Source organism: Pseudonaja textilis, chromosome 1 (genome assembly GCF_049901715.1).
Source record: "Pseudonaja textilis isolate UNSWEBS1 chromosome 1, rPseTex1.2, whole genome shotgun sequence".
Taxonomy (NCBI): Eukaryota; Metazoa; Chordata; class Lepidosauria; order Squamata; family Elapidae; genus Pseudonaja; species Pseudonaja textilis.
Window position 1 is genome coordinate 284,966,183 of NC_141990.1, and position 15,516 is coordinate 284,981,698.

The window sequence follows — 15,516 nt, forward strand, 5'->3', positions numbered from 1 at the left end:
TAGGCATGATGGTGCACTTATGCATGCCCCTTACAGACCACTTAGGAATGGGGTAAGGTTAATAGTGGATAGTTTGAGGTTAAAGGAGTGGGGTTAGAGGATGTAACAACAGTCAGGTAGTGCATTCCAGGCATTGGCCACTCTGTTGCTGAAGTCGTACTTTCTGCAATCAAGTTTGAAGCGGTTTACATTGAGTTTGTATCTGTTGTGTGCTCTTGTATTGTTTTGGTTATTTTTTCTTTCTTTTTATTATTATTATTAGGTAATAAAGTTAGTCAGTTTCTTTTGATATAGAACCCCACCTCTATGCTTTTGAACGGAAATCAGTCGCGAGCACCAATGACGTACTTGTATCATCATTCCCTTAGCTTAGTGCTGAGCCGGGGACGCTCTCGTTTAAAGGAAGTTGCATCTCTATGACCAGAGCGCGTTCGGCACTTTGGTACGCAGCCGTAGAAGAGCGCACGCACCTCCGTCGCTACTGCGGCCTACGGAGGCCCGCGTTTTGTCCAGCCGACGCCCTCGGAGACCCGTTTCTCGCCTCTATGTTCCCGACGTGGGGTCTGTATGGGGCAACCCCCGGGCCTTATCCTCCGCCCCCTACAATGCTGTTGCCGCCGCCGCCTTTGCCGGGCGTGATGCCTACCACCATGCCGCCGCCGCCGCCGCCTCAGATCCCGGTAGCCCCGCCGCCTGTTTTAGGTAGTTACGCGGCCAGTTCGGCGACTACCAGCGCTGCCGGGACTGGGGGATTTCTGAGTCTCCAGGAACAGCACCTGGTCCAGCTGCAGCAGCTCCAGCAGATGCACCAGAAGCAGTTGCAATCGGTGTTGTTAGGGGGGCCCCCTCCGCCCGGCCCGCCTCCCCCGAGTATGCCCCCTCCTCTGCCCTCTGTCGCCAATACTTCCTGGCAGCCCCCGGTACCCGCCGGACCGCCGCCCACGCGGAGCTACCAGAAACAATTCAAACACCGCGATTCCCTTCCTCCCCCTTTGCCTCGGGAATCCCAGTTCCGAAATCCCCCGATGCCGCCGCTTTCATCTACAGATGAGGTTGCCGAGACATCGCAGCCCCGCAAGGAGTGGGAGTCCCTGGTTCCTTCGGCCAGTCCCCGCATGGATATGGGCATGGATATGGACATGGATCTGTCTTCACCCCCGCAATCGCCTTCCCAGACTTTCATGCCCCAGTTAGAAGTTGATCCCTATGTACCCCCGCCTCAGTCTATGCCAGCGCAGAGTCAGATCCCACCCCCGCAGGCTTACCAGCCCCATTTGCCCTTGTCTCAGGCAGTTCCTAAGACATTTTCAGACCCCCCACCATCAGCTGTTTCTCAGCCTTACCCAAACCAGCCCAAAACTTATCAAACCAACTTCCAGTCGGCCGCCCAGCTAGGCCAGCCCATTGCAACATCAGCCTCCCAGCCCGACTCCCACTTCCCTTCATCCCAGATTACTCAAGGTGCTTCCGAACCACCAGAATTAAGACTGAGCGGTGGCCCAGAGAAAGAGTGTGAGCAACAGCAAAGCAGCTCACGTGCAGATCTATCCTCAATGACCCCCCAGGTAAGGATGAGGTAACCATTGCAATTTGTGTCTGAACTACAAAAGCTTTTTCCTTATTGAATTAAATGCTCTAACTGTGAGATGTGTGTACATATAGCAGTAGGAGAAAATGTTACAGTGGCTTTTATTATAAATGGGGAGGAAGGCATTAAATGCTTAAGTGAGATTCCACAAAGGCCAAACTTTCATATGCCATTTGTGGAGTCCTTGGTTGTTTTACTTGCAAACATTTCATTATTCAGCTAGATAAAATCAGTATTCTAGTAGCACTAATCTATTACGGTGCTCTGATGTCACTGATCATTGCCCTGATGGTACAATTAGGGCACTGATAAAACATCTTCAAGAAAAAAACAAGCTCATAAACCACCAAGGACTCAAACCTGGGGTATATATATTCTCTTCTTTTGGATATACTGTTTGCTCAGTGGTTACCAGACTCTTTCAATAGCATGGCCTCGATTTTGGAATAACCTATAATAATGATAGCTGACATATATACTGTGCTGTGTTTAGGGAGGGGAGGGTTCTTGTACAATGAATACCTTTTATTTTCTGACTTTATTTTTATCCTGCCTTTATTATTTGTTGAGCCCCAAATCAGGGCTCACCAAACCTGGGGGGGGGGGGGGGGTGTCGAAGCAAAGTAGCCGCACACCAGCAAGAGGACGGAATGGTGGAGAACCTGAGTGCTAGGGCGGCTGGACTTCCAGGCACCATAACCCACCGCCACTCATCTGTGGGCTGTGAGCACTGACTTTCTCTCAGCGTTTGTAAATAACTCAAGGCAACAAACATGTCTAATACTCCTTCCTTCTATTTTCCTAGTCCCTGGAGGCTAAATGTTCCTGGATGTGGAAGAACCAGCTGACAAAAATGGTGGGCTGTGGGTTTTAGGGTCCCCTGTGTCTGGTGGTTTGTCATCTTTAACTCTGGCTGGGATGACACTCCTAACTATTGGCTCCATCATTATGAGAGGTGGTTGCCAGGAGGGCCTTTGTACAAATATCAGTTTGCTCTGTAGTTTAATTTACTTTATTGTCATTGCACCTCGTACAATCAAATTAAATGCCATCTCCAGTGTACATTATAACTATAAAAATAAAACACAAGCACACATCCTTCACATTCTATACAGTTGAATTGAAAACCTGATATTGCATGAATATTGCACTATACCAGTGGTGGCAAACCTTTTCGGCACTGAGTGCTGAAACGGGTATACACACACCGGAAACTAGAAGAGTAGCTCCCCGATGCACATGCGCGGGAGTGCTGGAAACCGGCATGCACATACATGCCAGCCACCTTGTCTTCCGGTTTCTAACGCGCAGCTGGCTGGTGCATGCATGCACACCATAGAGCTGCTCTTCCAGTTTCCAGCGCTCCCAGAAGACCAGCTGGCTGGCACACATGCATGCACCGGTACCCAGAAGAGCAACAGGTGACACATCTGGCACGCATGGCATAGATTTGCCATCACGGCACTATACAGTAGAATTCAGTATAGTTATTGCCCTGGGATAGAAGCTGTTTTTCAGCCTATTTGTCCTTGTTTCTATTATCCTGTACTGTCTACCACATGGTAATAGTTCAAAAAAAGGGTGCCCAGGATGAGATGGATCTTTGAAAATGTTTTGAACTTTCTTAAGGCAGCGGGAGCTACAAAGCTTTTCCAAAGATGTGGGGAGAGGGCAACTAATTATCCTCTGGGCAATGACATTAAGCCTCTGGAATGCTGTCCTATTTGTCACTGTGCAATTGACAAACCATACAGAGGTGCAGTAAGTTAAAATACTCTATGGTTCAGCGGTAGAAGCTCACCAACAGTTTTTCATTCAGTTGTTTCCTGAGAAGACTTAGGCAGTATAATTATGCTGGGTCCTTTTGACCAATGCTGCAATGTGAGTGTCCCCTATGTCAGGTCCTCTTTTATGGTAACACCCAGAAACTTAAAACTGGCCACTTGCTCCACTCAGTCTCCACTGATAAGCAAGGGGTGGATGTCTGATCTGTTCCTTCTATAGTCCACTATAAGCTCTTTGGTCTTATTGGTGTTGAGGACCAAGTTTTTGTCTCTACACCACGAAAGCAACCAGTCTACTTCATCTTGGTAGGTAGACTCATCCCCCCGGAGATAAGTCCCACCACTGTTGTATCATGAAAATTTAGTAATAGTATTACTAGCGTGAGTGGGAATGCAGTCACGCACATAAAGAGTATAGAGTAAAGGACTCAACACGCAACCCTGTAGTGTACCAGTGTTAATAAGTTCATTTATGTAGATTAGGAGGCCTCGCTCACATTCATTAATGCACTCATGCCTTAGTCACCTCCCAATTGGACTGTTGCAATGCAGTCTCAATAAGGCTATCTTGAAGAACATTTGAAAACTAAGTTGGTCCAGAATGCTGGGCAGGTAGTAATGATATGCCCATGTAATATTGTTACCGTGTAGGCTTTGGGAACAATACAAGGTATTTGTGTCACTTTTACAACCCTACATGGCATGGGACCAGGTTACTTGTGGGACTGCCTATCCCCAATGTTTTTATCCATCCTATTATCTCTTGACAAGAATAGATAGGCTCTGGATCCCCTCAGTGGAGCAATACCACTTGATGGAGCCTCAGAACTGTAGATTTTATGTTATGGTATCCATCTTATGGAACAGCTCCTCCACAGAAATATAGATTAACCCCAAATCTGTTGGCTTTTAGGAAACGAGTGGCGATCTGGCTTTCCCAGTGAAAATAGACACTGGGGCTAGAATGTTGATGGAGCTGGCATGAGGGTTTGCTGAAAAAGTGTTATGAATGTCATTTGGGCTCATTGTTATTTTAAATGCTTTTTTTGTTTTAGCGTACTGTGTTTTATTCACTGCCTAAATTTTCTTCTAATAGAAGGACATCCCTACAAGTTTGTTTATAAATCAAATAAATGCATTGAAAAAAGCTATTTTATTTATACTATACAGTATTCTATACTGTAAAAATTGTGAAGTAGGCATAAGAATCAAAAAAGAGATCGTGCAGAAATTGATTCTTAGAAATCATTCTGTTTAGCTGCTTTATGAGAAGAAAGTCATGCTGTTAATAGCTGAGCAAAATGTACACAGCTAGTCCTCATTTATTGACCCTAATTGGAACCAGAATTTCTGTCACTAAGCGAAATCATTGTTAAGCAAAACAGCATGTGTCCATGCTGCTTAGCCACTGCCTTGCTCAAACTCCCCAATAATTTATAGGGATGAATTTGGGAGACAAGGAGAAAAGACTCAGTCAAGTCAAGACAGCTTAGCCCACAGCAGGAATGTGGGAAGGGCAGATGGCTCAGAAAGGGCCCCGGGTTCCTAGTTTTTTGGGATTTAAGAAAAAATGAGGCAGGGAAAGAAAGGTGCTTTCAGACTTGCACAATTTTATTAGTATAACTCTACAGGCAATCCATGCTTACCTATCACTCGTTACCACAGTGCTGAAAAAGAATCTGCTGGGCAGTTCAGCCAAGGCCTCAGTTGCAGCATAGAAAAAGATGAAAGTCTTGAACTACTGCACGTTGCTTCTATACAGCCCCTCTCTGTGCACTGGTTCCAGGGTAACCCTTCCAGGGTTTTCCAAGAAACTTTCCATCTGGAGGGACCCAGGTAGCATGCCTTTTTCACTGTCTGTAACCTCATTGCCCCCGAGGTGAGGATAGCCTCATGTTTGTTAGCCTTACGGAAGATCTTTAAAACAACCCCAAACTTTGTGGCTTGTTGGCCCCACTGGAAGGGAGGAGAGAGGAACTGGGCTGCTTGAATGGTGGGCAGGTGTGCACACAGCCTTGCATGAATGGTGGGCCAACATGCACACATGTAACATGATTTACACGAGTGGCAGGCCAGCATGCATGCATGCATGCATGTGAGTGTCTGCCGACCCATGGCTCACACAAGTTGAGCTGTGCATGTATGCGCACTCTGGCCAGGCAATCGTAGGCTGAATTCTGAATAGGCCACAGTCCAGTAGTGGGCCAGGGGTTGGGGACCCCTACTTTAAAGCATTTTTTTTCACCAGCCTTGATACTGAAAGGTGGCTATATGAGATAAGTGATATCTGTTTGTTTTTATTTTTTGTTTCTGTTAGTATATTATGGAGTTGATTTAATGGTTGTGTTGTACATCTCCTAGAATCACGTGTTTGTAGTCTAGCTACATAAATATGCTAAATAAATAAAACAAATTTCACAGTGCAACTTTAGTTGTGGGGGGCTGACTTTTTAATGCTTCAAGTCAGTGTTGACCTTCTGTAATTGCCTGGAGTAGTCCCTGCTGTTTTCTTGGCAAGATTTTTGGAAGCAAAGATGACGCGGCCTTCTTCCCAGAGAGAGATTGACTGGCTCAAGTCACCCAACTGGATTTGTGCCTAAGTCAGGACTAGAACTCATGTCTTCTGGCTGTTTTACAATAAATACCACAGCTTTCTTCAGATTCTAGGATATTCTGTTTCTCTATGAAACTGAAATACTTCTACTTATTGTAGGAACAGCAGCAATATTGGTATCAACAGCATCTACTTACTCTTCAGCAAAGGGCAAAAGCACATGCATTGGGACAGCAACAGCCACCTGTTGTGAATGATGCCCCAGAACAGAGAAAAGAAGAAAGAGAAACATCTGTTTCTAGTGGCCTTTCTGAACCCAATTTGAATTATGCTCCCAAGTTACCACATCCAAAAGATGAAGAGCCTCCTGTGTCATCTGTTGAACTAAAGGTATGCTATTCACAGAAGTGTCACTATACATAAGCGTTCATTGATAAAGATTTCCCTCTTTTATTGATTTCAGATATTTAAATGTATTTTTTATTAATGGAAGAATGGTTAGTAAATGCTTTGGGGGTGGGGGGTGTCAAAAGTTGCAGCAAGAGTGGGCAACTGGCAGTTCCAGTCTTCTTCTTTGGGCTCCCTTCAGCTTGCCCTGATTAATGTTGCTGAGATTTATGGTAACATTTTTTATAAGTTTGAAACATCGAACAGAAAACTACAATATGAGTCCTATACTAGTCTCAACAGAGTTTTAAAACAAATATTAAGCCTCCCAAAACTCCCTCTCCCAAAGCAAGAGAAAGGCCTGTCTTTGCATCGTTCCCCATCATTTCTGTTCTCACCATGAAACATTACATATTACTAGAAATGACCTATTTTAAGCAACGGAGAAATGATGCATTTGTGGATGACACCTAGGACGTAACATTAGTCTTTCTTTGATTTTTAAAAATGTTTTTAATATTTGTTTTTCTTTGGAATTCTAAACACTGATTGAAAAAAAAAATAGCATGACTGATTCCTTCTACTCTATCTAGCTAAACATTGAACCTCCAGAAGATCCTGAAGAAAGCTTGAGATTACAGCAGCTACAGGCAGCAGCAACACAATGGCAGCAACATCCACAACAAAGAGTGGGTTTCCAGTATCAAAGAATAATGCAAAAACATTCACAGTTGCAACAAATTTTACAACGCTATCAACAGATTATACAGCAGCCATTACATTTGTCAGTAAGTTGTTTAAAACAATATAATTTACTTATTTCCAAATAAGTAAAATTGTTATTGGCTTTTGTTTTGTCCTTTGGAGTTAGTGTTGATTCCTGGCTACTGCCTGAAAAGTTTTAGCAGTTTTCTTGATAAGATTTCAGAAGTGCCATTTCCTGCCTTTTAAAGCTGAGAGAGAGTGACTAGCCCAAGACCACCCATTTGGCTTCGTACCTAAGGCAGTACTCCCAGTCAGTTTCCAGTTCAATCACTATATCAAACTGGTTCTTGAGTGAAATTGCTGCTATATTTTATATTAATTATTGCTGCTAATGCTGCTATATTTTAATTGTTATATTTTAATTATGAAATACAGCTTAATAGTTATTTATTGTTTTATTTATTCTTCATAGTTTGTTTTTCCTGACTCTAGGTACACACAATATGTCACCCCTCGGCAATCTTGGATCTCAGTTCACATAATCCCACATCAATATGGTTATTTCCTACTGAAATTTATGGGAATTGAATTTTAGCACTTGTTAAGTTAGAGAATGCTGACAACATATTTGCCTAACAGTGAAATGTTAATGTTTTTGTTCTTATTCTATAAATTATACATCAACCTTAGAAGTAACACAACTGATATTAATTCCTAAGAACCACTTCCTAAGAAAAGGAAACAAAAACACTTTTTACTAGAAAATAGTTATAAATTGTTGTTTAAAACAATGAAATTGTAGAAAGTATGAAATTTTATTTAAGTTTAAAATGATATGATGATACATTAGGATAACTGAGTACAGATCATGGACTTTAAAAAAATCCAAACGCACAGTATCTTCATTATTACTTCCTTTTCCTGACAGACAGCAACAACAGAGGTGCAGTTACAGCATTATGAGACTCAGAATAAACAATTCCAGCCACTTTACAAAGAATGGGAACGTGAGTTTCAGCAGTGGCAGGATCAACTTCAGACCTATCCTCACAAAGACCAGCTTCATGAGTGTGAGAAACAGTGGAAAGTGTGGCAGGGACAAATGAAAGCCACTTACACTCACCTTCAGGAGAAGGTGAAGTCTTTGCAAAACCTGAATACTCAGTGTCCTGGGAGCACGTTTCCATTTTCTCCATATTCTCAAACAGTGCAAAGTAGCACGCCTGTTTTACCTGCAGCTGCACTTCCTCCATCAACTCCTGGATTTTCTGCTGGCCCAGCAGCATCTGACATGGCTGAATCTGGACCTAAGAGCACTCAAACCACAGAAACAAGACCAACCATATTTCCTACTCCTAATTCTTTTTCTTTTAAAGTCAGTGAATTACTTTCCAGTTCTCAGGTGACAGAAGGGGTCAGGCCAGCTCTTCTTCCTACCCCTTCATCTGGTTCTTTCACACCCAACACAGAAGATTCTTCTACTACTTCCCAGAGCACGGAGGCGAGGCCAACCTTGTTTTCTGCGCCTACCTCTTTTACATTTAAAGTTACAGAATCAGCTCCCACTTCTCAAAACACAGAAACCGCTAGACCATGTCTTCTTCCTACCCCTACTACTACTACTACATTTACTTTCAAAGCAACTGAATCTCCTGCTACCTCCCAGACCATGGAGACAACCAGACCAGCTCTGCTTCCTACCCCTACCCATAGTTCCTTTCCTTTTAAAAATAATGATTCATCTGTCATCATGCAGACAACTGAAACAGCTAGACCAGCTTTGCTTCCTACTCCTACTTCTGCTTCTTCTTTTTCATTTAAGGTTAATGATTCAAATGTAGCTACCCAAGTCACTGAAACCAACAGGCCAGCCCTTCTTCCTACCCCTTCCCCTGGTTCTTTTTCTTACACTGATACATCAGCCACTCTGCCTTATTCAAGTGTGACAGCATCTGCTAGCTCTTCAGACCAAGGTGATTCTTACGCTCCTCTGGGCAAACAGGCAGTGGCATTTGGGTCAGTCTCATCTGACCATGCTACCGTGAAAGTGAATTCAGAATCTGCAATAGCTTCATCATCTGCGTCCACCACTACTATCACTACCACCACTGCTTATCAGAACAGATCACAGAGGCCATCTGGGTTTTCTGATCCCCCCAGGGCACCATGCTACGAAGGGCCCAAGGGCCCAAGGTAGGTATTATTTTTGTTTTATTTTTACTTGACAGATCCTATATTATATACATTTAGAGATGTAATATGCTTATAGAGATAAGAATATGCTTATCTGATAATCAGATTGACTGATCTGATTATATTAACTATTGTACATCCCCCGAAGTCACTTCTCATGAGAAGAGCTGCTAATTAAATTTGATTAATAAATATTCACTGCCACATTCCCACCTTGCCAAATTATGCTTTACATATATACACCTTAGACATCACTAAATAATTTAGGAAACTATTCTTCCAGGTACTCTGTTTACTTCTAATAATAAAGGATGCTTCTTGAGACAGGGTTTTGAGGTCAGGAGTAATGAGGGTGAAGGTTCATTCTCCAAACTTGTGGGTTGCTTTCTGAACATTTCTTACCAGGCTAGATAACATCTTCAGTGGAGTTTAGGGGATGTTTATAAGTGCTTCAGGTGTGGGTGCGTCAAGTGAGGGTCTTGTGATGAGTCTGGTATGTCAGGTATGTGTCATCAGTGAGAGTCTTGTGATGGGTCTTGTGATAGGGAGGTTACATCAGGTCAGGGTCATTGAGAAGTGAACTGGTAGAGGGGAATTGCGTGGGTTAGTTGAGAGTCAATGCTATCTCTGGTTGACTATACGGTTGATTTGGATTCTGTGGGGTTCATAGACTGCCTGCAGGTCAATGTGTCTGTTGATGGAATTGCTTATGGAGTGCCAGGCTTTGATGAACTCACAAATGTGGTGGGTGGTAGCGTGGCCAATGATTTTTGTGTCACTCCAATCAAACTGGTTCTGTTTGGTGCCAATGTGGGAACAGATTAAGGATTTCAGATTGTGTGATGTTTGACTGTCAGCGGGGATCCTGTTTTTTAATTGATGTGATGTTTGTCTCAGTAGAATTGGTTGCAATGGTTACAGTTGATTATGTAGATTATATTGTTTCTTTCATCTTTCTGTATCTTGTCTTTGGTTCTGGATAATTCCTGGCAGAGTGTGGCTGTGGGTTTGAGGGCTATTGCTATTCCTAGGCGTTGGAGGATTCTGGCTGTCATTTCCGACACCCCTTTTGTGTATGGTAAGATTAGCTTTTGCATGCTTGTTAGCTGTGTAGTGTGTTGTGGTTTGGGTGCTGTGTGTCAGAATATGAAGTTTTCCGCTTTTCTTAGTGTTGTGGTACTAAAGTGTGTCGCCCTTCTGAAGAAGGTCTGGACACAGCTGCTGTTGTACGTAGTGAGGCAGTTGCAAGGGTGGGCTTCAGCCGGTTTGGGCCGGTTCAAGTGAACCAGATATTAATTTTACATCCGGTTCAGCGAACTAGTAGTTCCAATGACAGGCTGGCCCTGCCCCTCCCAAAATCCCCACACGGCCCATTTTGGATCCCAGGTAAGTGCAGGGGGCATGTGGAGTCCAGGGAGGTGGAAAACAGGCCCTCCACAGCCCATTTTCACTCCCAGGATGGTGCAGGAGGCCAACTAAGTCATGCCCACCCAGCAACTGGGCAGAGAACTGGTTGTTAAATTATTTGAAGTCCACCACTGGTGGTTGCTTGCAAAGCTGAGGATCTGGTCTGTGTGCATGGGATTGAAGCAACAGTCAGTAATCTCAAAAAGTTGTCAACATTTTTGTAGCCAAAATGATTTCATAAACAATCCAGAAGAAAGAATCCCAAATAATGCAGAAATAAAACAGAAACTATACAGCCAGATAGCCCATATTTACACTTAGGGTATTCAGGTATTCCTCAATTTACAAACTCAATTTCTGTTGCTAAGTCAGACATTTGTTAAGTGGGCTTTGCCCCATTTTACAATTTTTTGCTACCGTTGTTAAGTGAATCACTGCTTTGTAAAGTAAATCTGGCTTCCCCATTGACTTTGCTTGTCCAGAGGTCACAAATGAGATCACATGAGCCCTGGACACTGCAACCGTCATGTGTCAGTTGTCAAGCATCTGAATTTTGATCACATGACCCTGGGATTGCAGCATTAGTGGTAAATGTGCAAAATGGTGATAACTCATTTTTTTCAATGATGTAACTTTGAATAGTCACTAAACAAACTGTTGTAGAACTACCTGTATAGAAGAGTACATAAATTCACAATGCTAACTATAGAACTGAAGCTGATGTATTATATCAGATGCTCCAAAGCATCTTGCAGTTGGAATACTAGCAAACCAAATATAAAGGCTGCCTCAGAAACAACTTCCAGCAATATTTGTTATAAGTCCCCTCTTATTTAAATTAGTGGCCAGAAACATTTGATTAATCAGAAATACTATACAGTCATTTCAAGTACTTTCTGGTTTCATTACATTAAAGAGGTTTGTATTTAAATTTGATGTCTTTAAGTATTTTGCCATGTTATCTGATAGAATAACTAATACATAAAGTAATGTTTTTACAAATATTTATTCAAATATCAAATCCCTGGAGTGATCATTTCATTCTTGTGCCACAAATTTTATCTTTAATACATTTTTATCTTACCTCCACTATCAGGTGCGGAGTAGTGTATTGTAAATTGTATACGATATAGATATGATTTATAATATATTATTAGATTAACATTATGACAAGGAGGGGAAATGTTCTATGAAAAATCAATTTGGAATTCCAAATGAAAATTATTTAAAAACCTTTATCTAAGAAACAATGAAATATGCCTATTTCCCAGTATACTTTAGTGCTCAAGTTGACATAGAGACAGTTGTGGCTGGCTGGCTGAGGAAAAAAACCCTTTTCAATTAGAAAAATACATCAAATTATGGGCCTGACACAGAGCAGCCCTAATCAGAGCAAGATTTGAGTTTCTGGATTGTATGATAAAACATAGGGTAGCGTCATCAAGTACCTTATTCAGAGAAAATATGTATATATGAGAGAGGTCATTACTCATGTCTTCTTTGACTGCCAACTATATGCTTTAACCACAGCACAGCTTTAAAAGTCATTGATAGCTCATTGGGGCCAATCAATAGCCTATATGACCTTCTCCAAGATACAAACACATAGGTAGTTAAAAAATAAAAAGACTACCAGGCTTATAGCTGGCTAAAGCCATCCAACTGAGAACTTCCTACCATGATCAGATTGGGATCAACTACCCAGAAGATGATCTTATCTGATTATTTCATTGCTGTAGTTTGCCCTATTATATTTAATATACTGTAGTTGCTTTAATCAATAAACAAACTGAACTGGAACTTTAGTCTATTCTTATGATTTAAGTCATAAGAAAGCCAATATTCCCAGTGGGAAGAATGTCAAGGTAGAGCAAACTATTTCTGCAGTGAATAATGGGGAAAAGGAGAGCTAAGCAGTTAATAACAAAGTTAATTTCCCCCCACCATCCAATACTCCTATGGTTTTCTCACTTAATATAGTAAGCGTGCACTGTTTTATACAGTACTTAATTTAAATTATATATTTATTTCTACGACCAGGAGAATTGTTTTACAGAAAGGCTTCACCAAAGCTATTAACTGAATAAAACATTCTGTCTAATCCCACAGATTAGATGGACCACGGGGAAGAGGTGTTGAGCCTCAAAGGCAAAAAGGTGCTCATTTTCAGGGCCAACGTGTAGAAGGTCCAAGGGCAAGACTTCAGAATCAGCACATAGATGGATCTTCAGGAAAACAGGGGACAATCCCTCGAGGGCCAGCAGCAGCATTTTACGCTCCTTTGGGAACATCACACATACAGTCTTCTTCTCAAGCAAGTGGACCATGGTGGCAGGGACAACCAAACCATCAAGGAGAAAATAAAGAACTACATATTGATACTGTCAATAAATCTAAATTTATGTCTGATGTAAAAGTTTCTGGCCCAGTTCAGCCGGATAAGGGTCTGCCTAATGTACAGCAAACTACATCCAGGAAGGATGCCATAGAAGCAATGTCAGAAATAAAGAAATCAAGTTCCACAGATTCCGGATTACACGCAGAAGTATCCAAAACTCCTTGCACGTCCACAAGTCTGCATCAGATACCAGTTTCTAATATTCCTCAAACAACAGGAGGGAAGAAAACATTACCACCACCATCAATCAAAGGAAATAAAGATATGAACGCTACAAAAAATAAACTGGTTTCTCCAGACAATAATCAGAATAAGGAATCCTCTAAACTAGAAAAGAGGGAGAAGGGACAAATGAAGCCAGGAGATAACCAGGGAATAGGGCCAGCTGGCAGAGGCAGAGGCAGAGGCCAATATAGAATGGAAGATACTAGAGGCAGAGGACGGGGCCGATTAGAAGACATGAGAGGAAAGGGAAAAGCAAATAGAGGGAGAGGTCAATCAAGGGATGGTGTTGGTAGAGATATAAGCAGCGGGCTAGGAACCCATGACAAGCTTCCAGAAGGTCAGTTAAGTAACTGGGAATCTGGGATGGGTAGGCAGGGAGGTAACCAGGAAAGAAAACTGGGCAGGCAATCAAACAGCCAGGAAAGAGGGTTACCAGCTCCTCGGATGAGCAGCAGGGAAAGAATCCAAGCAAATAGCCAGGAAAGTGGTAAAATCAGGCCTCCCAGCAGTCAGGAGCGAGGATTGGACTGGCAAATTGGAAGCAGGGAGAAAGCCCCAGGTCGACAACCTACTAATAGAGAGAGGGACACAGATAGACAAGGTAATGGTCGGGAAAGAGAACCAATTAGAAGGCCTAGCAATCGGGAGCAGGATCTACACAGACGTGATACAGGATTTGGAGGAAATGTTGAAAATTTACCATCATTTTGTGAAGAACCACCAAGGCCTCCATGGAGTTATGAAGAGCAAAGCAGAGAAGAGGGCCATTCATTTGACTACAGAGATATTCCTCCTTTAGAACACAGACGATTAGATGATTGGGAAAGAGATAGATGTTGGCACGATCGAGACGAGAGGTTTGATGATTCCCTTGATCCATATGAGAGAGATGAGGGGGTACCACAACGTCATCCCTTACCCCCTCTTTCCCCACTTCCCCCTCTTCCTCCTTTACCTCCTTTGGTGGATCGAGAACCATTTTGGGATGATTGGGAAAGACCATTGAGTAGAGACAGAGAGGGAGACAGGGATCTTAGCAGGATCAGAAAACCCTTGGATGTGTATGATCGTGAATTGGAAAGAGACTGGGATAGGGATTATATCAGATCATCGGGGGACAGAGATACATTGAATTGTGATATGGACATACCGCCTCTACCTCCTTTGCCACCTCTGCCTCCACTTCCTCCAGTAGATAGATATCATGAGGACAGATGGTTAGAAGAGAGAGACAGAGATTTCTACAACAGAGATTCTAGAGACATTGGGGGGATTAGAATTCGTGAATATCCAGAAAGACATGACACATGGAGAGAACAGTCTGATTTACCTCCTGACAGAGGAGATTGGGAAAGAGAAAGGTTTTCAGAGCGGTGGTATCCTGATGAAATGGATAGATTTACATCTTTAGACAATTGTCTGGATCCACCCCCCATGTTACCACGCTCATCTGAATTGTTGGAAGAAGAACCAAATTTAGCTTCTGATCAGTCGTTAGGAGGAGTAATGGTTCTTAGTCAAAGGCAACATGAAATAATCTTGAAGGCTGCCCAAGAACTAAAGATGATACGGTGAGTTGATTTTTTTTCTCGTCTTATTTTAGAATAATTATATTTTTCTCAGTCTTCTTTTTGTATAAATTACAAAGTGCTTTAAAAATATAGTGATACATCTTTTAATCACTTTAAATGAAAAGGCACTTTATTGTAAAAGTTGAGCTTCCTTTTGAATCCATTGAAATAACCACTTGAAATAGTATACTATATCTCTTAAGCTAAAGGAGTTAATCTTTGTCTTAATTTGGACCATCCATTAAATATATAAGCACAAGAAGTGTATGATAAAATAGTTCAAATAACATAGTCTGGTAGTGATAGTTTTTTAATTGTAATGATGAAGAAAAAAATCTTACCTTGTAATCTCAAAGTGCATTAGGGAACAAAGATCTAGAAAATTTACAGAATCATTCATACAGGCTTTCTTTATGAATGCAGTTCTATCAACAAATTCCATAAAAACATTTGAAAAGTAAGCTGAGATAATTCTGAGGAAGGCTACCAAATAATAGTTCTTCCAAGAGAGTTTTTTCTCATACCTGTCAATTATATCTTTAGATCCAGTATCTTAAAAGATTTGTGCAGTAAATAAATATTAGAAGTCTGCTTTTGCTTTGTTTAACTACTCCTGCTTAACTTATGTAATTATATAAGTATATCAATGCTATCCATCATGCTATTCTTGAATAGGTGGTATAATATACTTTTAGAGCTGTTAT

General features: G+C 41.9%; 1 protein-coding gene across 2 annotated transcripts in view; it reads left to right on the forward strand.

Annotated features, from left to right (window-relative positions):
* Positions 1–428: 428 nt before the first annotated feature.
* Positions 429–15,516, forward strand: part of YLPM1 (YLP motif containing 1) — a 53,390-nt gene continuing 38,302 nt past the window's right edge. For both annotated transcript variants that reach the window (XR_015741092.1, XM_026711767.2), the window contains exons 1-5: positions 429–1,565; positions 6,086–6,316; positions 6,907–7,101; positions 7,947–9,211; positions 12,728–14,812. Coding sequence is in view for 1 of the 2 variants with exons in the window: in XM_026711767.2 (XP_026567552.2) it covers positions 546–1,565; positions 6,086–6,316; positions 6,907–7,101; positions 7,947–9,211; positions 12,728–14,812 (4,796 nt within the window). In the remaining variant the exon portion in view is untranslated. The remainder of the gene's footprint in view (positions 1,566–6,085; positions 6,317–6,906; positions 7,102–7,946; positions 9,212–12,727; positions 14,813–15,516) is intronic.